Raw genomic sequence first — 24,015 nt, 5'->3', positions numbered from 1 at the left:
TGCGTGATAATACAAACAACCACTTTATTTCATAGGGATCAAGGGCTTGACGCAAACAGTTCTACATGAGGACAGGAGCTTCACCGAGCTCCACCAAAACAACTTCACCTCTGGTTTCCACTTCTTGCTCACTGACCACTTGCATATCCTGCCCAGCTGTGTGAATGAACTGCTCCTTGACAATGTTCATGCCTTGCTGAGAAATGATTTCCATAGCTTCTTCACTGGAAACGATCTGAATCCCATCTTCTCCAACAACTTGAATGGCACCTTCAACAATCTGCATGCCCTCTTTGCCTATAACCTCAACTCTGCCCCCTTCAACAACTTCGATGGCGCCTTCACCAACAACCATGGTTTCATCCAACATCTCAATAGCAGTGGAGTCCTCAGAGCCAACCATTTCAAGATTTTGTTGCTTGACCACAACTGCATTGTGAACAGTTCTGAGGTGCCTCTTGAGGTCAAAGATGGACACACAACCCTTGCTGCAAAAGGGGCAAGCAGTCTTGAATCGGCGTGTGTGCATGACAACCTGATGGGTACGGCAGCCCACATATGACTGAAAGCATCGGTCACAGTGCTTGCATTTGTACTTCTCATTGGTGTGTTTGCGGAGGTGCTGTGACAGGGCCAGCTTGGATCCTAGCTTGCGCTGGCAGTAACTGCACTGGAGCGACTCACCCTCACTAGATGGGTGGTGGAATGCCATGTGTGCTTGCTGGCTGCTCAAATACTTGAAACGGATGCCACAAATGTCACAGCCAAGAGGCCAGTGCTCCATGCGTGCACTGTCAACCGGCCTAGGACGCTTGGCATGATGATGCTGCTGCTTATGGAACGTGAGACCTTGGGGTGCACTGAACCGCTTGCCACAGTCAGTGCACTCATACGGCGTCTTGCCTGAGTGGCGCAGCTCGTGGTTTTCCAGGTAACCCTGAGTTTCAAACAGCTGGCCACAAACTGAGCAAGTGAAGCCCCATTTCTCCTGGTGAGCTGAAAGATGCTTATCAAACCGCTCCTTGATGAAGAAAATGCGTGAGCAAAGGTGGCAGTGCAACTTCTGGTGCAGGTGGCGCCGAGCATGGTGGGCTGTCAACTCGAACCGGAACACAAAACCACGATTGCAGACCTCACATGTGAATGGATAGGTGCCTGTGTGGCTGTAGACGTGGCGACGAATGGTACGCTCACTGTAGGAGCTAAAACCACATTCTTCACATTGGAAGTTGTGTATCAGCCCCAAGCCTGCCACTTCTTCTTCTGAAAGCTTTGACCGGTGGCTCATGACAAGGTGCTGCTGCAGGTGGCGCTCAAAGTAGAAGCGCTTGGAGCAGTGGGTGCAAGCAAATGGCAGTAGGCGAGCATGCACAGCCTCTTCATGCCGTTTAAGAAACTGCTTGGCTGTGAAAATCTTTGGGCACTGGGTGCAAGGGAAACGACGACGCTCCACTTGCGTGTTGTGCTTGCGGGTGTGAATGTACAGGCTGGCTTTGCCTCGAAACCGAGATGGGCACTGTCCACATGCATATGGTTTTACATTAGGGTCGCGATGGTGCTGCTGCAAGTGTCGAACCAAAGTCTTGCGATGGGTCAGCACCTCACTGCAGAGATTACAGTGGTAATCCTTGAATCCTGGTGATGTCAGGCTCGGAGTTACTTTGACAATATGACTGCTGTTGTGTGTTTCATATTCGCCTTCACTGGAGAACACAAGGGTGCAACGCTTGCAAGCGTACACACCTGCAGTGGGATGTGCATCACTTATGTGACTGCACACCTCCCGAAAACTCAAGCCCGCACAGTTCTTGCACAGCGAGCAGCGGAACTTTCCATCAGCTTCCTTGTCAGGGTCTTTTTCAACTCCAGTGAATGAAGAGATGTCAACAGGATACATGTCAAGCTTCTCAGCATGATGCTTTGACACATGCTGCCGGTAGAAGTGGCCAGTCAAGTACACTTCAGAGCAGAACTCACAGAAGAAAATTTCTTCTTCGGTGGGAGCTGAGTATGAGTGTCTCTCTGAGCAGGAGGGTTCCTCCAAGCCTTCCTGTAAGTAAAATGTGTGCTCAGTCTGCATCCCTGTTCTTTCTGGAACTTGCTGCGGTACACGCACCTTCCTTCCATGCGGCTTTGCTTTGTGACCTAAGAGTTCCCTCTTGGTGATAAAGCCTTTCTTGCATTCTGAGCAACGAAATGGAAGCCGGCTGCGGGGCAAGTGTGACCACATGTGGCGTACCAGGCTGAATTTACTGGGGAACTTCTTGTTGCAATGCTTGCATGCCTCCAGCATGTCATGCACCACTGCTTGGTGCTTCTGCAGCTCCGATTCAAAATGGAATGACACTGCGCAATGGCAGCAAGAGAACGTGCCTACATCGTCGCCGTCTGACCCTGCGCCTTCGCCAGCACCAGTGCCATCATCGAAGGGCGAACCCGGTCGCGACTCAATCGACGCATTGCTGTCATCTTCAACGCTACCATTAGCCGCCGCTGGCGTCATTACCACAGGTTTCACAACAGATTTCGCAGCAGCAAGTTTCGCAGCAGCAGGCTTCATAGCCACAGGCTTTGCAGCAGCAGGCTTCACAGACACAGGCTTTGGAGCAGTGGCCGCGAGTCTCACCGATGTTGGTGCCACGGTCGCAGAAGCCACCGCCACAGGTGACGCCGCTGCAGGTACAATCGCTGCAGGTACATCCGCAGCAGGTACAGCCGCTGCAGGTACAGCCGCTGCTGGAAGTAGCGCCGACGCATTCTCTGCTCCACAGGCAGGTGGAACACCTTCGCCGGTTTCGGTGTCAATTCCTTCATTTTCTTCCTCGTCATCCAAGTCGATGGCCATTGGAAACTGAGAATTCAATGGCGCTGGCTTCTGTTGCTGCGATGGTGCCAGCAGTGGTGGAAGCGGAAGCTTTTTTAGAAGACTAACCGTCTTATTGGGACGTGGGATCTGCGGAGGCTCGGCGCCATCCTTAGCAAGCGAGATGCGGATGAAGCATTGCGGGCTGCCATCGACGAGCGGAGACGAGACGCGAAACTTCTGGCTTACCATACGGGCGAACTCCTCCGTAAATTTGGCCTTCTTCATAGGCTGTCCTTTGCTGAAAGCGCCAAACACAAGAGACACTGAGCCGCCCTTGGGGATGCCTAGCGGAAACACGAGCTCCGCTGTGAACGGGTCGATGTTGAAGTCGAGGTAGATGAAAGTCCGATGCTCGTTACTTTCCATCTTGACGCGCGCGCGGTGCGATCTGCGCGGTGCGACAGCAAATAATGCGTGGCTTTGTAGCAGACGGAAGCGGGACACGAACGAGCGGTCACTTCAGATATCCACACGTGCACACCGAAATGCTTGGGCGCGAGCTTTGTTTGCGACGCATATTTTTAGGGGTTGGGCGCCCGAGCGCGCCAACCTGTCCGTTATCAAGCGGTGCCTATAACTTCAAACAAGCACGCGCGGGACTGTTGATGGATGATCACAGCTAGAGCACTCGAAATACTGGACACATGAGCGCTGTTGGCTTGCGCCAGTGAGAAACATTCAGTTAGGAATATTGCATCAACCGTTTGCGCTTATCCCTCTTGTCGTTTTTAAGTACTGGATTGGATCGATTTCAAAAGACTAGCTATGCAAAAACGTAAACAAGGGCAGATCAACAAATTTTTGTTATAAAGTTAAAGCATGAGCATTTGTTGTTTTTAAAAACAATAAAAAGTATATTAGGAAATTTTATAGCTTGTGGAAGCAGTGGCAAAGAATGTGTGGACACCGTAATCACTGTAGCCGCTTATGGCTATCATTGAGCTTGCAGCCGATAGTCATTCCAGGCCGCACTACCGGCTCTTTTCTGCCAATGGTTCTGCTCGCTTGAGTGCTGCAGCTAGAGGCACCGTTTAAAGATCTCTAGAAGTTGACGATAGCTGCCAGAGCTGTCGAGCGCTTGGAGGGAAGTTTTCAGTTTATAGGAGTGTTTGACGGAACAGGCAGGATAACTGCGTTTGTAAACGAGAATGATCCCATGGAAGTTGGGCGTATATTTCACTGTTTCGCTAATGTCGCTGATGGTACTGCCTTCCCAATCTCAGGTTGGAGTCTGCTCATATGTTGTTTCCTGACGTAACTGTTGCGCTCCTCTCTGTTTCAATTAGCATGCCAGCGAATCCATCGATGCCAAGGCCTCGGAGTTCTTCAGGTCCGGTCACACTAACAACTGGGCAGTTCTTGTGTGCACGTCAAGATTTTGGTTCAACTACCGGCACGTAGCGAACGTGCTTTCCATCTACCGAAGCGTCAAGCGTTTCGGCATTCCGGACAGGTAACATGACGCATGAACTCGCAAAATATAATAAAAATGGCATTGCTACGTCGTCTTAGAAATTTGTAACTGATTTCACCCCTTTGCACTTTTTAGCCAGATAATACTAATGATCGCTGACGATATGCCCTGCAACCTTCGGAATCCAAAGCCGGCCACTGTATTCAACAATGCTCACCACCACATCAACGTGTATGGCGACAATGTGGAGGTTGATTACAGGGGATACGAGGTAAGGGCGTACTCGTACACGCTCACGATCGTCTTGGAATATAGTACCTTTACAAATTCATCTAATTTGGAATACCTAGTTGACACGCCAGAGACTCTCCACCACAAGAATGCGATACAAAATAGATTTATGGCAAAATGGTCTGAGAATCGGCTCCCGCCTGTTCCCTTTTGCTATGTTTCACAGGTAACTGTGGAAAACTTCATCCGTATCCTCACGGGGCGCCTGCCTGCCAACACTCCGCGCTCCAAGCGGCTTCTGACTGATGAATACAGCAACATTCTCATTTACATGACGGGTAGGTGCTATCCTATTTGTCATATATTTAGGTACTCTTGAAAGGGGAAATCGTGTGATGAATTCTCTTGCAGCTGTAGCAATGCTTGTGGCAACTGCTCTTCTGACGATATAACAGTACAGCCAACTCCAGTGACCTGCATCTTTGTTTTGACACCTTTCGGAATTTTTTTTCTCCTAGGCCACTTGTTTGCTTGTGGTCACACTTCTGACAAACTGAATTTGAGGTCTGCTTCATATAGTACTACGTTTGGCATTGGTACTTGCCCGATTCATGTGGTAGAGATGAAAAACCATGGTTGCCTGCTAGTGAGCTGTCAGAAAAGGTAGCACAGTCAGCCAAGTGAACTGGTGTTGCTGTATGCCAGGAAAGGACAGCACCTACTGAGACCAGTAGTGTGCTTGCCGATTCTATTATTTTTGCAGATGACAACATCAGATTGTCTCGTGGGCCAATCTTGCAGTTGACAGTGGTTTTCAGTTTGTCATATGAATCATTACATGGCTCTTTTGTAAGTGAGCCGTCATACCCATAATACTGATCTGGGCTATACACTTTTTGTTAGCTGCTGCAGTGGCTCGGTGGTTATGGCGCTTGGCTGCTGGCCCAAAAGACGCAGGTTTGATCCTGGCCACGGCGGTCACATTTCAGTGGAGATGAAATGCTAGAGGCCCATGTACTATGCAATGTCAGTGCACGTTAAAGAACCCCAGGCAATTGAAATTATCCGTAGTGTTTCACTTCGGCGTCCTTCATAGCCTGAGATGCTTTGGGACGTTAAACACCGTAAAACCAAACCAAATACTTTGTTTTATTTTTGGGGGGGAGGGGTGAGCCCAATACCTATGGTTCTCCTGTCTCACCGCCAGCTTCAGTCGGCAGTTTCAAAATTCATGTTATTGGAATTTTACTCTATTCGTGTGGTTTGGGTGCCAATCCAACATCGTTTGGTACCAGAATAGCATGTTCATTAGATATTTCCTTTGCATGATATAATTCGCGTGGTATAAATTGACCTTGTCTGGTTTTCCAAAATAAAGCTGTAAGTCTGCACCTGTCTGTGTTGTGTGTGCTTCTTCATGTGCCTTCATGTTTTGTGCAGTTTGAACTTAGTGCTACTTGAAGCAGACCTTGTGATACGAACTCCCTGTGAAAGTTCAGCACAAAACAAGGTGGCAGTGCTAGAAGTATCAAAAGGCATCAAAATAGATATGACACAGTTAACTGTTGCACATTGGTAGAATGCATATCGTGTGGAGATGTCTGTGGGTCTTCAGAGACCCTTAAATTTGGAAGAAAAACAAACTTGGAAGCACCCTCACCTGCATCTCTTAACTGATTTCTTTTTGTTCCTTTTTTTAAAATCTTGTCTTAATGCCACATTACTAATGCCACAAGTTATTCTGTCTAGCTAATACGGGCTGTTGTGGCTGCCATGATGTTTGCCATCAGCTCTTTGATCTTAACAGTTGTGAAACTTCGCTTCGAAACCTGACTCATCCCAGTGGCCACTTCACGGAGGTTACCGCATACGAGCTAGGCTGTCTAGGCTGTCATACCAGCTTTGCAAATGGTATGCTAAAAGAACTGTGCTTGCAGCAGCACGAAGACTGTGATAATGTGTGTGCCCCCGGGAAGGCAGTGGAAGTGACAAGATGGCACTTTAAACACTGGTGGAATGATTACCTTGCAGAAGGAATGTATGTGACTAATATGACCAACGCACGAGTTTTATCGAGTTTCGAGTTTAGCATCGAGTTTAGCTTTCGTTTTTTCATTTTTTTTTATTTTGGCCTGATTCAGACCTGCTGTGATAACTTGCTACACAGGATGGTCACAGCATGGAAACCACCACAGTATGGCATGTTGTGTCAAGCATTTTATCACTTGAGGAGGTTTTTGCAATCACATTCTAGGCTGTTTTGTAGCTGACCCAATTCGGAGAAATTTCAGTTGAAACTTTAGCTTGGGGGTATCTGCTACAGTTCTTCATGAACAGTGCCTGAAAATAGGGCAGCATCCATTATGACTTTGTGCGCCCTGAACAGCCTTGTTTTGGTGCTTGCTTCAGGCCATGGCGGCGATGGATTCCTCAAGTTTCAGGACTCTGAAGAAGTAACCAATGTCGAGTTGGCTGATGCCTTTGAGCAGATGTGGCAGAAACGAAGGTAGGTTTTTGCTGCTTCATTTCAGATTTTTATGCACTTGTCAGTTTTAAGTGAAAAGAAAAACTTTGGATGCTCTGTAGCTGCAAAAATTGGGCACACTGTTTCACAAATAAAAAAAAAAGGTGGTATGACGAATTCATACACTCTCAAAACAACGTTCTAATAGCATAGCTGTTGCAGTCAGTCAGTCAATCAGAGGCTAGTGGGCTGCACTGATGGTCTTGAGTCTGTGTGTGGCAAAGGTTTGCATATTGGTTTTAACTTACAAATATGGTATATGTTTCTTTTAAAGGGGCTCTGAAACACCTTCTGAGGGGAGTACATAAACTCACTCACTACATTCTGTCGTCATGAACACTTGAGCAAAATAACACACTTCTGCATGCAGCAGAGAACCCACAATTGCGCCCAAAAGTTGGCAAGCCCTTTCTGGCGACTTTCCATTCTCACACCTTCCTCCGGCTCATGCTTCTACGTATTTCTGTTCAGAGGTAGCTACTGGCTAGGTTCTTTCAGACGTCACGCAGCTACCATGGCCGCAGCCAGTCAGCTGCTTCGGCGGGTCAGGAAGCTGTGTCCCGACGGGTGCCTTTCAGCGTGCAAGAAGTGACGAGTGGAGAGGGAGAGGTGTGAAGACACTGAAATTCAAATTTTGGCTACAGATAACTCAGCTTCTGCAAAATGCATTGAAAAAATTTTTGCTGCAGGATGTTCGTGAAGCGGCGTCCTTTGAAGGGCCACTGACCAGGGTCTGGACATTTTAAACAACAAGCCCAGTGCTTCGCAGCAAAGCAGCAAAGATACAAATCAAAGCTCTCTCACGCTTCATTTCAGACAGCCAAACCTCCTCATCCTCTGCACTGGTAATTGAAGCTTGAATGTGACGTACAAACAAGGCAGCATCCATTGGTCCACCTCTCAGATTGACGGGTGAAGGGTGGGCGTAGAGCACTTGTGTCAGCCGCGCACTTTTCTCTCGCCCCTTTTGCTTACGCAAACAGAGTTCCTGCTCCGCCAGACTTCACGCCAAACACAGAGGAGGGAGGGGAATTTGGCTTGCAGAGGCCAGGCAGTGGAGTGAAAAACCTTCGAGAGGGAACGGAAGGAGAGGAACATGGCAAAATCGGTTGATAGCAGTGGCTGTAACTGCGCTATTAATTAGTTTTTTCAAAAAATGTTTGCGGCTGTGCTTACTGGGAGCGATGCCTCACAGTCATCGGGGTAGAAAATATTTTAGAGTGGAGGGTGGTCAGTGGCCCTTTAATTAACATCCCAGGAATACACCTTTATTGAGAGCCCCTTTCATAGCACCATTAAAACATTTAAGATTGCATTGTTTTCTTATTTTGTTTGTATTCAATGTGGGAATTTTAGATTTTGAATATATTAGTAAGTGCCGGGTGCTCCAGCGAACATTTTCGAAAATTTTCAAAAATAGGTTTTTTGGGGTAAAAATATGTAGGGGTGTGCGAATAGTGGTTTTTTGATTCGAAGCGAATTCGAAGCGAATAGCGATTTTCTTCGAATAATTTCGAAGCGAATAGTTCGAATAGTACTTCTGGCACTAAAAGGAGGCTGAGTGACAGTAGGCATTACCAAAACCATTTATTTTCCCAACACACGATGCCATTACACACTGCACTGAGGCTTTATTTAAAACCACACTTCAAAATTTTAAGAGAGCACCTAGAGTGAAGAACAATTTTCACTGAAAGAACAATTTTTACATTCCCAGACTAGCATTCCCTCGAGCAAGAATGGAAACGGCTGTACAAAACTCGCGCCGCAAGCGAAACGTCATTCGCACCGCTCGCGCGTCCTGGCAAAATTGTCCCCGGTAGTACCTCCGAGCAGCACTCAGCATCGCGCTTCCAAGAATGCTCTCAGCCTCCAACGTACCGGAGTGCCCGAGTTGCGGCGACGGAGTTCGGCACACCACCGAAGATGGCTCAATGCCCTGATTACGGCGGCGTTCCGTTCCCATCAATGCGCAAGCAGTCACAATAGCAAGAGAAGACGCCAGTCGTAGATGGATGCGATCATTTCGTTCTACTAAAGTTCGGCAGTCACGTTTTACGTCCGCAGCCTCCCCGATGCCGAGCGTTAACGGCAGTAATCCTCCACGGGTGCACAATTGAAGGCGCCCTTCCCGTTGACGCTGCCGCTGAATTTTTCGCGCCTCCGTCGGTAATATGAAGGCTTGCTTGAAAGCTGCCGAGAACGGTCGCTTATGTTCCGTACGCATGATTCGTCAGCTGACTGGATGAAGCGATAGCGCGGTAGGGCTGCGCGTTTATCTTCGCATCTGTCTTATCTGGTAATCTTTTCCGCAACTCTAATGTAAAAAAAAAAATCGAGTTGCATCGGACTCAACTAGCGCGATGCGATGAACGCGGCCAAGCGATGCCCGCGTTCGAATACTTGCGGCGTGCGAGCTAACGTCACCGCCAGCTGACGTCGAGGGGCGGTGGAGCGGGCGCGGCTTCGGTGCTTATCTTTTTTCAGCGCGGCCGCCGCGGTCGTTGCGTTGTGTGACGCGCGTCTTTTTTCTTCTCTTTCCTTTTCTTTCTTTCCTCTTATCTTTGAACTCTCCTCTTTCTGCACGTGGCAGCGGTGGTGGCTCGGCTAGAGCCAGTCGGCAGGCCCGTGCACTTTCCTTTTCATCCTTCGCTCAGTCGCAACAACAACATCAACAGTAAACTGAGGTTTCTTGTTTTGAAGCTTAGACGACTGATGGCTGTGCTCTTCCTTCTTTGCGTCTGCCTCGACACGGTGGTAGCGACGCGGCTTATGGCAGCCTTAGTGCGGAGGCTCGGAGACGGCCAGAACGCAGGATCTTGCGCAAGAGCGCGTCGCCCTCACCTTTATTTCGTTTGTAGCTGGGTTCGCACCCCGAACTGGTTGTGATTTATGTATTGACTGACCCCCGAGCGTTGAAAGCGTGATAAAAAAAAAAAGCCATCTATGCGGAAATACTCGGAACTGAAACCACATAAAGCAAGCGGGCAAGCATCCCAGAAACACTATTCGCGCGAGACGAATACTTCGAAATTTCGAATACCGAGAATTCGGTTCGAAGCGAATATCGAATACCGCGCTATTCGATCGAATATTCGAAATTATCGAATATTCGCACACCCCTAAAAATATGGCTTTTGCGGCATAGTATTGCCAGTGTTGGCGGCCACCAGAAAACCGTCTTAAGTAATAAGCTGGTTAACTAATTTTTAGTACTAAACTTTTTAACTCGTAGAGTTAGGCACTGAATTGCAATTAGAGGTTTGTAGCCGGTCGTTAGTAATAGCCATGTCAGTTTCTAGAATTTCGAAAACGTGAATACCCTCGCTGCTGTGGCTCGACAAAATTTGGCTGCATCGTGCGAAAAACATGCGCTTTCGAAAGCACGCAGGCAAAGCAACCCCTGCAGTGCGTGTAATTAGTCAAAAAAGGCAAATTTTATCGAGCGACAGTACCAAGGGTAATCGCAGTTTCGAAATTCTAAAAACTGAATTACTAACGACCGGCTACAAATCTCTGATTGCAACTAGGCACCTAACTCTACTAGTTAAAAAGTTAATTATTAAAAATGAGTTAACCAGCTTGCTACTTGAGGTGATTCATCGGTTTTCTGGTGTCTGCCAACTATGCCGCAAAAGCCTTATTTTTACCCCAAAAAGCCTACCTTTTAAAATTTTTGAAAGTGTTCATTGAAACACCCGGTATTAGTATTGTTTAGCTCCAGCCAGTTCTTCTAATAGACTGTAGTGATTCTACATCATGGCATTCTGGGCAAGCCATGAACGCATGGCGCTCCTCAAAAGATCACTTGTTATAATGCAGAACACATAATCTGTTTGCATCGTGGCGTTCATGAATAGCCTTAGCCATTTCTGCAGCATCTGTTCTAAGCAAACAAGGTATTTTTCTGTGTTAGAAGTATCGCTGTGCTCCTGCATTGGCATTTGACTTGGCGCATCCTTAAAAAACCCCAGGTGGTCTAAATTTCCGGAGCCCTCCACTACGGCGTCTCTCATAGCCTCAGTCGCTTTGGGACGTTAAACCCCATAAACCAAACCAAACCAAACCAAATTTTCACAGCTGTAATTGCTGCCTGTATGCTCAAGTGGTGGTAGTAATGTTTTACGGAGTTGTATATGCTTCCCTGAAAGCATAGGAAGAAACAGTTTTCAGAATTAGTCTGTACTTGACAGAATTTGTATTTTTCCTGTTTCCTTATACCTGCCATGGTGGCTCAGTAGCTGGGGCACTTGGCTACTGAACAGGAGGACCCAGGTTTGATCTTGGCCATGGCAACCGTGTTTTATGTTTCGCAAAAAGCGCCCATGTGCTGTGGGATGTTAGCACATATTAAACACCAGGTGATCTAAATTCATCCGGAGCCCTCTATAACGGCAGTAGTTCACAATTTTTCTGTTTCCTTAGGACACATAACTAAATTGAAACTTGTTGCACATCTCTAGCAGCTTAAAGGTTAATTAATGTATCAATTAGCTGTACATGAAGTAAAAGGTGCTTTTGTCTGCTCTGGGTGACAGCCAATGATGCTGTTTCAGTTTCATTCCTTTAACATGTGGCAGTTTCTTTTCTTTTAAGCATTTAGTCCTCAGATTACCTTACACAGGATGCTGCGTGTAATGATGCTGAGCCGTAGTTGCTGTGCTGTTTAAGCCAGCGCAACATTTAGCTTTTGTGTGAACATATCTTTTTATATATGCTTCCTGCATACTGGCATTTACAACCAAAGAGGTTCAGCACTAGAGAATCAAATCAAAAAGACAGCAGAGTTTTCCTGTGTTCCAATCAGCTGCACATTGTCATTGGGTCTCTTTGCCACAATACTTTCTTTTTGCGTGTGTGTACGTCATTCTGTGTGCACTCAAATCTCCAGCATGCACGTTATAATGCCAACACTTATCATGATTTCATAGTGACGGTGGCATTAAACTGTCTCTTCCTTATCTGGATGGAGTGTAGCAGTGTTTCTCAATGCTTGTATGCTTGCAGGTACCATGAGATTTTCTTCATGATAGACACATGCCAGGCAGAGTCCATGTTCAAGCGCTTTTACTCGCCAAACATCCTTGCTGTGGCCAGTAGTAAGATTGGTGAAGACTCCCTCTCGGTGAGCTTACTGATGGCAAACATTGTTTTTCTTTTGACTATGAGCCATCACTTGAAAGTGGCTTAGCTTTTTACTAAGAAAAAAGCTGTGTGCTACTAGCTTGGAAAGCAGGCTTCTGTGCTAGTCACATGCTGATGTTTCTTGTTCACTAGCTCATATCCCTAGCTTATGGTGCATTAAGTCACAGTCACGGTGAATTTGGACAAAATAGGAAGGACCAAGGCACATTAGAAGCACGTTTGTTGCTCTGACATTTAAACAACAGTACTAGGCTGAGGAATGGTATCTCTCCCTCTGTGGAAGAGCTCAGAAGGGAGGCTTACCTGCCGTCATCTGTTGCCCATCGAAAAGTCGAGTGGGCAGGGAGTAATCTGTGTTGCCAGCAGCATGAAGCCCAGGGACGATTGGAGAGTTCTGGAGAGTGGTTGTTCCTCTCATGTAAGGTGATGAGTTAGCCCTCCTTTATTTTTATTTTTTATTTATTCAATACTGCCAGCCTCCATTTGGTGGCCAAGGCAGGAGCGGTACAAGGATACATCGTACATCGCGACAAAACAAAGCAAGTAAAAATGCGAATAAAGAAGCAAAAGCTAACACACAGGGTTTTATAGAAAGACAAAGAGCAAGGTTAAATGCACTCGGTTACCTAAAAATACAAAAGAAAGCAAACAAAAGAGCATGAATGAATACACTGCGCTTAAAATGACAATATGACAGCAGATAAAAAAGACTTCTGATCTGTCAAACGGACCACGTCACACGGAAGCCCGTTCCATTCTAATATCATTCTTGGAAAAAAAGAAAACTGATACGCTTTCGTTCGGCACCGTGGCATCATGATTGTCAAATTGTGTTTATTGCGCGTTGGTCGTGAAGTGTTGTATGCCATGTAGGTCTCAAAATGAATGTTTGTTAAGTTATTAACAATCCCATGCAACATTTTTAGACGGTGAAACTTGCGACGAGATTGAAGTGTCTGCAGTTCAGATTGCCTCAGTAGATTAGTAACCGAAACGTGCCTTGCATATGCGTTGTAGATAAATCTAAGCGCCTTCCTTTGAACGCCTTCAATGTGCTGTACATCTACTTGGGTGTGCGGATCCCAAACCACATCTGCGTATTCCAGTAATGGCCGTACGAGTGCAGTGTAAGCTGCTAATTTAGTTTTAGCAGGCATGCTTTTGTAACGTTGTGGGGGTGTCAAGAAGTGAGTGGAGATGTAGGTGCGTGCACTACCTCGTGGTGCTTTCATATTGGTTTCAGCTTGTGGAGGAAAGGCTTCTGGAACTTTATGAAGGAAAGCAAAAGGCATGTGCAACAAATATCTCATAACGGTGCAGTAGTCACTAACCCCAAGATTATTGCACAACATTTTAACCAATATTTTCACAGCGTTTTCTCCATGCCCGCTGAACCTTCATTTTCAACATTCCAGTCTCATTTTCCGAATGTCACAGATTTGATTTCGCATGAGGGAGTACTGAACATGCTGCTCCGACTGAAAGTTAAATCTTCACCGGGACCTGATGGTATACCTGGCGCGTTCCTTCGCCGTTACGCTGAAACACTGAGCAAGTTCCTCGTAGTTATATTTCAAGCATCCATTAGTACTGCGTCCATACCTGATGATTGGAAGACTGCACGTGTGGTGCCCGTCCTAAAGAAGGGTGACCCACTTTCTTTAACTACCGCCCCATATCTATATTATGCTCTTCTTGTAAGTTCATGGAGCACATTGTGTCTAACCTCATTTCAAAATTTCTTCAAGAAAATAACATTCTGTCGCAACATCAACACGGCTTCAGGAAAGGGTTTTCTACAACTACTCAGTTAGTCACCATATTTCACTTCCTTGCTTCCGTTGTGGATAGGGCTGGCCAGGTAGACTTAATTTTCTTGGATTTTAGCAAGGCTTTCGACCTAGTACCCCATAATAAATTAATTGAGAAACTTCAACTGATCGGACTGCCAGATTTTATTATTGCTTGGGTATCGAGGTACTTAATACAATGCAAACAGTACGTAACTATTAATGGAGATGATTCTTGCGCTCTTCCGGTCACATCTGGTGTCCCTCAGGGCAGTGTGCTTGGGCCGCTGTTGTTTTTGATATATTGTAACGATATTGTAGATGTGGTTGATGAACCTGTACAGATTCGCATGTACGCTGATGACTGTATTATTTTCAATGAGATCCGATCAGCTGATGATCAGGCAATACTAAACACGTCCCTTAATAGTATCCACGCATGGTTGAATCGATGGGGCATAAAACTTAACTTTGAAAAGACTGTCCTACTACGTGTTACAAGAAAACTTTATCCATTTAAACGCTCCTTTTTTCTGGGTTCAGGAGAAATTACCGAAGTAACTGAATATAAATATCTTGGTGTTACATTAACAAACAACTTAAGCTGGAACACTCACATTTCTAACACTTGCTTGTCTGCCTTACGAAAACTTTGCTTGTTGCGCCATAAACTAAAAGATTCACCACTTCAGGTTAAGAGACTAGCATATGAAACCTTTATAAGGACTAAATTGGAATATGCGTGCATTGTATGGGACCCGTATACTCTCACTAACATAAAAGCACTTGAGCGGATCCAAAGGAAAGCTGTGCGATTCATGTTTTCGCAATACAATAGAACTGCTTCCGTCTCAGCATTAATGCAGTCGAATTCCATACCAACCCTTCAGTCCCGGCGCAAGTTTCTTCGGTTGAAATTCTTATTTTTGTTATTTAACCATAAACTTGGCCGCCGCGGTGGCTCAGTGGCTATGGTGCTCGGCTGCTGACCCAAAAGACGCGGGTTCGATCCCGGCCGCGGCGGCTGGAATTTCTTTGGAGGAGAAATTCTAGAGGCCCGTGTACTGTGCGATGTCAGTGCACGTTAAAGAACCCCAGGTGGTCGAAATTTCCGGAGCCCTCCACTACGGCGTCTCTCATAGCCTTAGTCGCTTTGGGACGTTAAACCCCATAAACCAACCTAACCATAAACTTGGAATTAATTCTTTGCCGTGTCTTAATCTACAGAACACCAGACAAACCCGACACTCCCACCCCCTTTCTCTGGCCCCGTACTTTGCAAAGACTAACTGATTTCAGCACTCTTTCTTTCCGCAAACCATCAGTGACTGGAACAGCTTACCAGCTTCGTGTGTACGGTCTCTTGACCTGATAAGTGACTATTGTTAGTTTGTTTTTAGTTTGTTTTGTTAGTTTCTTTTTCTTTTCCGTGTCATTTTGCGCTGCTCGTTTTCTGCTTGCACTTTGGTATTATTGCTCAATTTGTGTTCTGTTCTGTATCCACTCCTGCTTGGGCCTTACGGCCTGCAGTATGCCATAAATAAATAAATAAAATAAATAAATATGCTTCACGGCGCTTCAAGAAATCTTTTTGGACAGCCGCTTGCAGCTAATGTCTGGTTTGGCTTGGTCGTGCACAGGATGACAGTGCTCTCTGCCTTTTTTGTCTTAAACACTGTAGCACTAGATATCACTGAAAGCTCATTCAGTAGTGCAAGTTCAGATACTCTTGCAAAGTTGTTGAAACAGAGCACTGAGAGGAAACATCAGCTATTAAGCATACTGCATTTTCAATAAGGGCAGTGAACAAGCAGAGACGGAAATGAACAGAGCATGCTCAGCTGTTTTAGCTGAATTCAAACTTGTTCTAGAAGAAATTAAAACATGTGACCTGTGTGTGCACCTTCATATTAGCAGCTGTGTAATGCAGCTAGAGACTTCACATGTCACTTTCTACACGGCAGTGTGAGAGTGAAGTTGAAACGCCGTAGCTTCTTTTGTTCACTTCTGTTGATGCAGAATAGAAACTTTGGGAGTCTGTTGGTAATTGGACATTATGCAGCAAGAAAAACTGCACCCCAGAGAGAGCAGCCACACCTTGCACAATCACTTAGCATTCTCTGTATCTGTGTGCTTGTTTGTCTTTTTTTTCGTTTCATGTTACTTTGTGACTACTTATTGCCTACTTATTCCAGCAGTCACAGTGTCACTTAAGTTCTACTGTGCCATTGCTTCCTTCCATTGCTTGCAGCACCATGGCGACCCGACTATTGGAGTGTATGTAATCGACCGGTACACTTATTATGCACTCATGTTCCTTGAAGAGGTCACCGCAAACAACACCAAGACGATGGCTCAGTTTGTGAGTGCTGCATTCACTAGTGCTCCTTAGCCACTTGCCACAAGCAAACTGCACTAGAATTGAGTATCATGCAAGCTTGAGTGAAAAAAAAAAAAGAAATCTTACATGGAATTTCACTATGAAGCAACCGTGCATTTTAGTTATGCAATTTATATTTGGAGATGTGTTCAGGTCGACAAGCTTTTCAGTCATTTAAACATAGTGCGACATGCATTACATACACCATTTGCGCAGGTTTGGGATGTAAATTTTGTGTGCTGCTAAATTTAGGCAACTATTTCTGTGTCTGGCATAAAGCTAGATGTCAAAAGCCCATTGAGCATGTTTGCATTGGCATAATCTTTTGAATATGGATAACATTGTTGGAGTTTATTTTGATGAACCGTCAAATATTCTGACGGACGACTGACAAAGCAAATTTGGTGGCCTGGTGACATTGCATTGTGTTTTGCATCATGGCATTACTCATCTTTGAAGGGATGTTGGCACTTCTTAAGTATATAAAGATATTGCAAGAAATTTTGTACTGTTTTACAAGAATTAGAGGTAACAACCAAAGTCACGAGTGTTTTGAATGGCCACAACGATACTGCTTCTCATGTTTTTTATTGTTTTACACATTGGTTCTAGCACCACGTGTAAACTGCAGTAAAGAAGTGTATTGGAAACAAGCTTTTTCTTTGCTTTACGTGATGCTTGGCTAGTGTCTTAAGGTGAATTTTAAGATATTTTTCTTTTTTTTCCTGACTAAGCAATTTAGGATTAGCTAATTGTAATATAGCTAAAAAATTGCAAAAATGGTAGCATCGCTAAGTTTATGTTTGCATCTGTCATTAACTGCCACCTTTTAGCATGGTCATGTTAAAACCAAGTGGGCACTTAGAAAGGACACGAACACCCCTTGAGCTTGCAGAGTTACTGCTTGCAGTGGGTGCACTGTACCACCGTAGGTATTTCGGGCAAGTTACAGTCCTGTGTGGCACGTAGCACTCACAGGTAGAGCACATAAATAATGCGCTACTCCTTTTTTCCTTTTCTATGGCTCCTGTATCATGGCCTGATGACATGACACCGGAGCCTGCCTTGGGGCAGGGGGCTTGGCATCTATACTAAGACTCACTCTTGTTCAAGGTAATGGTAGGAACCAGGTTGTCATGAACAGTGGCATTAGCTATGGCCTTGGTAAGCAGGGTAATCCTCCTTGAGGCAGAAGTCGAGGGAAAATAGAAGGGAATTTGAGTTGAGAGAACTGGTGAAAGCTAAATGGTGTAGAGTTAATTTCTTCTCATATACTGGGCGTTAAGGAAAAAATTCTTTCTAGAAAATATTGTTGTAGAAAATGTAGTTTGCTTGCTAGAACAGCAGCGTAGGCTTGTTGGTTTTGCATCTTGAGGCTAACTACAGAAGTCATAGATAAAGACGTGTGTCGAGCGATGCCAAAGATTTCACTCGAAAAGGGTTGTAAATTGTTAACATTGTTAGTTTTTCTAGCAAGAATAGGGCAGTCGTTTTCTGTCAGATGCCCCTCTCAGATATATTATTACCTGCAAGTGTCAGTAGTTTTATCTGATTTTACTCTAAAGAACATGTCTAGACAATATTTTTTGCTCGTTTTAGTACCGTGCAATAAGCAATCGACCAGTGCTTGTTCTGTGTACTTCTCCATCCTTGTCTTTGCACTGTTAACTTCAAGGTCAACCAAAAGGCATCCTGCAGTCTTCAAGGTCTCATGTGATTGACAAGGGGGTGGTTTAGGCCCATTTAAATGAAGCAGAGACCATGACTAGCACAGTGCATCTTGTGCTAATGAGCATAAAGCACTTTGTGAGAGGCTCCAGAGCTTTGCTAGGTATTTCTGGTCTTTTTCTACTCTGAAGGGTTTACTAGCTTGGAATTTCACTTTTAAAAAAATTCTGTTTAATAAAGCAGGACCTAATGTGTTAAAGGTAATGAAACCTGTGAACAATCATTTTATGTTTGTCTCAGTTTCCGATCACCAGTCAGCATCATGGGAAAGAGCCACCCAAAATTTTCTGTCTGCATGTATTTCTGTTCTGAGGAGAAAGGGCTTGCACATGATCCCGAACAGGGCATCTTTTTCCTATCTCAGATTCTCATCAATTTTTATTTTAATGGTGCCCCACGGTAGTGCCATATGGGCTAGCAGTTGATACTACCTTTTGACAACTCAGCAAAAGGCATATGTGATACTGTTTCTTGTGATGAGCCATGGTGCTCTATTGTGCACATTCTTTGCTTTGCGGTCAAGAGCACCCGTTTTTACTCTATTGTTGGATCTATTCTAGGCCAGGACCGCTGATTGGGCATTATGTTTACACACATTCTATGTTTCTGCCAGTGAACAGAGTGTCTTGAGTTAGTAATGATGCAGTTAAGTTGCCGTTTGACATTGTGATCCTCACTGCATGTGCTGGCTGCATTCTTCCTGCAGCTTCGTGTTTGCCCCAAGTCAGTGTGCATATCAACAGCAGTCTCACGCAAAGACCTGTTTACCCGGAACCTGGACCAAGTGCCGCTGACGGATTTCTTTGGGAGTGTGCGCAATGTAGAGCTCACTCGCCACAAGGTCATGCTGAGGCCTCTCCCACCACCAAGTCAAGCCCTGTGAGTGCAGCAGGACCTTTACTCTTTTACTGTGTGACCGATATCATGCGCACTATTGTTTCTTATCCTGGTGTTGACAGATGCTGTCTGATCTCATAGTTTTAAACAGTACCTAGTGACTTGCGACTCAAGGAACAGATGGGAAGAAGAAGAAGAACTAAGATTTTTTTTTTTTGTAGCGCTGTCAGTGAATGAAATTAATGCGAGTGTCGTTAGTAGACCTAGTTAATCTTATTGCATTGGATCTGATACCGACCATTTGCAGTGGCTTAGTGTCTTTGGCATTTGGCTGCTGATCCCAAGGTCATGGGCTTGATCCCAGCCGCGGCGGCATAGTTCAGTGTAGGCGAAATACAAACACGCCTGTGTACTATGCAGTGTCAGTGCACATTATAGAACCCAGGTGGTCTAAGCTAATTTGGAGCACTGTACTATCTGTCTCATAGCCCATGATTCACTTTGGGACGTTAAACCCCACAATTTACAATTGGCAGTTTTGAATCTTTTGCAAAATCTGCTGCTGTACGTCCTAGTGCATGCCACTGTCATCTGTGATTCGTGTCTTGAGTTCCTCAAGGTGTAATGGTTGAACTGGTATGTATGTGGTATCCTTCATGAAACACCAGAAAAAAAGGTTACGCAATGTTTACGATATGTTGCTTAATACACTAAATTCACCGAGGGCTGCATGCGCTGTGTTGCTTTTTATGGCTTTGCGTGACATTTGCAAATAATGTCTTTACTAGAATCAAGGCTACACAACCTTACCCTCCCCTCCTGGCATCCATCAAATTTCCCCCACCCGCTGAATGCTAGAAGAGCCAAGCATGCTGGTGCTGCGAATTTTGTCCTCCAGGCTTGTGATTAAATGTATCTATATTCTGTCTCACAAGTAGTTTGCAGCACTGTGGAAGCTATGGAGATCTGAGCCAGTTAGAATGGCTCATGCTGCATAAATGTGTTCCTCCGAGCCCCTGATCCCATGGTGGCTTCATCACTGGGGAGGAAAGAGCGCCAGTATGCAGCTGCTCATGCAGGAGACTTGGTGGGCACCATGTTTGCGAATGGTGGCACACCACATCACAGTCAGTCTCTGTACTGCTGTGTTCGTGCGACCTTTCTCTGCTAATTTGAGCAGTGAATGAAATGATTCGTCTACAAAAAAAAAAAAGTCGCAACTAATTTTCCTATTACTGCAACAATTGTTTGAAAAATGCTAGTAGTTGAACACTGTTCAAATATCTGAGGGACCATTTGTTGTGTTCCTGCAGCCCTGATTGAATGAGAGAGCTGTAGGTTCCGCAGTGCTGCAGACTACTTATGAGATGGCGTATAAGTACACATAAAGCATAGCAAACATAGCATAGGCCCTTATCTCTAGTTTCTGGAAGCAAATAGACAATATATGGAATTGCTTGTAGTGTCCCTTTAAAGGCAATTACTACATGGCACAAATGCAACGTTCAGCAAAAGCTTTTTTTTTGTCTTTCTGTTGCCTGTTTTGAGAGAAACATTCTCACAAAACAATATTTGCTGCATGTGGAGGCATAATGGCTGTAAATTTCTTGAAAATTCTGGCAGCTGGATCAGCTGATACTCTTTACACAATGTGAAATGCATTTGTGCATCTTTGCCAGTGATCGAAGTCACCATCTGACTTGGTATGCGTCATGTACCTCTTTAAGGTTTTCAAATGTTACCTAATCATGAAATAATGGTTTAAAGTACTGTAATAATATATCTCTGACTGCTTGCATTATGCGTGTGCAAGATTTATAAGCATAATTAATGAAATTTAATTATATGTTTGAGGTATGCAAAAATTATCAAATCTGCAGAGTTTCAGAGGTAGCCACCATTGTTGCAACCTTATAATGGGTGTTTTTCGTGCTGTGAAAAAAGCATGTGAAATCTGAAATGCTCGTGGCAGCAGTGCGCACATTTTGGACATCCTGTGCTTGGCAGTAGCTGCAGTCTTTTTTCCTGTCGAGGTTTGCACCTTTCCTTGTGAGCATGGGTAAAACGTGCAGAATAAAACTTTCTTTTAACAAATGCCATATTAGCACTTCATTTGACCAGTAGGTTGATATTTTTTTTTCATATATATGATGCATTAGATTTTAAATTATGTAAAATTGCTGCTTTAATTGTATTTCCATGACTTGTACAAACTGTCCCTTGTACCCTTGGGACATTGTACTTATAGTATTTACATATTTGTTCCGGGTTTGATGTTACACTTTTGCTACATTTTACTCTCCATTTTCAGAGTTAGGCAGCAGCATTATGGCGAGTCCCAGTGTTTCAATTTGAAGTACTTCTACTGTTAAATTACCTACTTTTTTCCAGAAACTTTTTGTTCAGATATGTTTAAATGGAGACATTCTTAACAAATGGGAGAACAACAGTAAATTATGTCTTCCTTTATATACTGCCAAATTTTGTGCATGTTACAGTCTTGTGTTATGGCCACAACTTACGCTGTATGTGTGCTGTCTGTCGGTTTATGGCCATTGTTTCATTGGCTCTATACCCTTCCAGCTACAAGCTGGCACTGCTTACCTACCCTTCGCCAAGACTGTTCATCATCTTTGTCATAGCTCCCTGTGCACCATATGACATCTCTGTTTGTTCTCTTTCAGAGGCAAGCAGCCCCAGAACACTGTCCTCACCCAGAAGCAAGGATGGCATAAAATCAGCCAGTTTTCCTTTCTCTCATAGTACTGTCACATAAACTTATAGGTGGTTAAAAGATAAGACAGACCTGTTGTGATAACAAATGGAAGGCATTAATGCTTCATTGTATATTCACACATTGTAAATAAGCACTGCTACACTATGCTTTAACTTGAGTATTTAATAAAAATATTAAAGCAAATATCTGGTCATGACCATTCCTTGTCTTGTTACCCTTCATACTTTTGTACTCGGGAAGACCTTATTAACGCGATAGCTATGAAGTTCCCATTCTGCAGAAAATATGGTGTCGGCATTGTCAGCATTGTGAGCAAAAAAGCAGGTGGCCCACTGCCACCCAAGTCGGGTGACCTTGTGTTGTCATTACAACCAGCCTACCAGATTGCGAGCTGCCCACCATGGCAGGTGGCAGTTAAATTAATGACTGGTCATGAGAGGTTGCTCAAGGAGGGCAGGGTCTCACAAGCCCCACCAGTGGCTGCGTCTGAAACAGCCACATTCCAGAGCAGTGGCGCACAGCTTAACCACTGCAGCACTGCACCAGGAGTGGTACGAGGTCTCCCCTTGATTCATGAATGCAAAATAGAGAATGACTGTTTGCTTGCGAAGTGATACGCAGAGGAGCCCAGGCTGTCGCAGAGACCCATTAAAGCTATCACGTCATACCCTTGAAGTGAAGCTTAAGTGTCCTGTCAAGTTTTTGGTTGTGCACACCAGTAATATGCACATCCAATAAGGCGTTTTAGTGTTGTAACCAGAAAATTAAACTTGTAAAAAAAGAAACTAAGAACGTAATATGTAATGCTTGTATAATACAGTACAAAAAACATTTCTATTTACAAAATGAACTATGGCAAACATTACCACAACCTGCCATACAAGCAAAGCTAGCCTTCTCTCAGTATTGCCACTGGCAGTGCTCCTTCATTTAGTGGCAGTGTTGAAGAACTAGGCTTAACCCTTTCCTTACCATGCCTATAGACCATCTGACACACGTGTCTGATAAATTTACGCTCTGCCACAAAATAACACCAAAGCTTCACCCGATTGAAGACTACAATGTTGGCATGTGAGGTGTGGATAAATCGGACCAGCTCATTAGCTGCTACAATGTGTAGAAGTGTGCGATGGTAGAAAATGTTGCCTTTCCACCGTTCTAACATATCTGGTGCAAACAGCCTCATTTTTTTTTCAAGCCCATCGTGAAGCTCGCATACATTCCTGAATTGGCTCCAAGTTCCCAGTACGATTTGCTGCTTCTAGACTAGGGCTTCTGGAGCTGACTTTTTACTTTGACCATGTTGAATGAAATTACATCCCTCTTGAACCTCCCACAAGCTTGTGTAACTAACCCCAGAAAACAGGAAAACAAAGAAATTGCAAGCTATACGACGAGCACAAGACTGAGCATTGAGCAATTGTTTTGCAAGGCATTCGCAAAAATAAACTGCTTTTTTGAGCGCCACAAGCGCCATTGTGGCTGACTGTCAACAACTGATCTCAAAGACTGACGCAACAACTAAAAAAGGCAGTGTAAAACTTCAGGATGTGATAGACAGTTTGCTCAGCATCTTGTATATTGCAGAATTTTTTGCTTCCTTGTTCACCTTGATATAACAGTTCCGGCTTCTGAGCATAATTTGGTTGGTTTATGGGGTTTAACGTCCCAAAGCGACTAAGGCTATGAGAGACGCCGTAGTGGAGGGCTCCGGAAATTTCGACCACCTGGGGTTCTTTAACATGCACTGACATCGCACATTACACGGGCCTCAAATTTCTCCTCCAAAGAAATTCCAGCCGCCGCGGCCGGGATCAAACCCGCGTCTTTCGGGCCAGCAGCCAAGCACCATAGCCACTGAGCCACCGCGGCGGCCCGCATAATTTGTATATTGCATGAAAGAGCAACGATTAAGCTCCGTTTTAGTACATTTTGAAGGAGATATGTCAGCTAATTGTACGAAAAAAAAAAAAAAAATTCTGGTATTAGAAAAATTATTTTTCCATACACTTAACTGACGTATGTAGAAAAATATTTTCCCCCATGGCAAAGACTGTAAGGCTCCCTTGTATAATCCCAAAAGGTTAATCTAGATGGGGTCCTGAAGGACTGTGTCAAGGTACGACCGGCATGCTGACTGCCCATGTTTATTGTGCACAGAACAGAAACGGCTCAATTCGTGCTGCACCACGCACGCTTATGGGTGGTGTGGATATGTTATAGGTGGAGTTCTATCGGCAGACTGCACTGCAAGGGCTACGGTCACGACGGATGGCCCACAGGCTTTTCTTTCAGCCTTACTTTTTACTTGTCCCATGCAGCTCAAAAGACAGTTTGTTAGATTCCAAGCGAGGATTGTGTAG

The 24,015-nt window shown here is 44.7% G+C and overlaps 2 protein-coding genes across 2 annotated transcripts; one reads left to right on the top strand and one right to left on the bottom strand.

Annotated features, from left to right (window-relative positions):
* On the bottom strand, window positions 1–3,585 carry LOC149351701 (uncharacterized). Its single transcript, XM_089581061.1, has one exon. It carries the CDS (start codon window positions 3,230–3,232, stop codon window positions 62–64), a length of 3,171 nt encoding a protein of 1,056 aa, XP_089437187.1. The 5' UTR covers window positions 3,233–3,585; the 3' UTR covers window positions 1–61.
* A 236-nt stretch (window positions 3,586–3,821) lies between these two features.
* LOC149351700 (GPI-anchor transamidase-like) lies at window positions 3,822–21,835 on the top strand. Its single transcript, XM_089581062.1, has 9 exons — window positions 3,822–4,089; window positions 4,153–4,319; window positions 4,416–4,551; window positions 4,738–4,849; window positions 6,921–7,017; window positions 12,043–12,160; window positions 16,222–16,332; window positions 18,785–18,957; window positions 21,600–21,835. Exons 1-9 carry the CDS (start codon window positions 4,015–4,017, stop codon window positions 21,676–21,678), a joined length of 1,068 nt encoding a protein of 355 aa, XP_089437188.1. The 5' UTR covers window positions 3,822–4,014; the 3' UTR covers window positions 21,679–21,835.
* The last annotated feature ends 2,180 nt before the right edge of the window (window positions 21,836–24,015 follow it).

Source organism: Amblyomma mixtum, chromosome 3, assembly GCF_055824585.1.
Source record: "Amblyomma mixtum isolate Tamu chromosome 3, ASM5582458v1, whole genome shotgun sequence".
Classification (NCBI taxonomy): domain Eukaryota; kingdom Metazoa; phylum Arthropoda; class Arachnida; order Ixodida; family Ixodidae; genus Amblyomma; species Amblyomma mixtum.
Note: the sequence above shows the minus strand (reverse complement) of the source record. Positions and strands in the feature narration are given on the sequence as shown.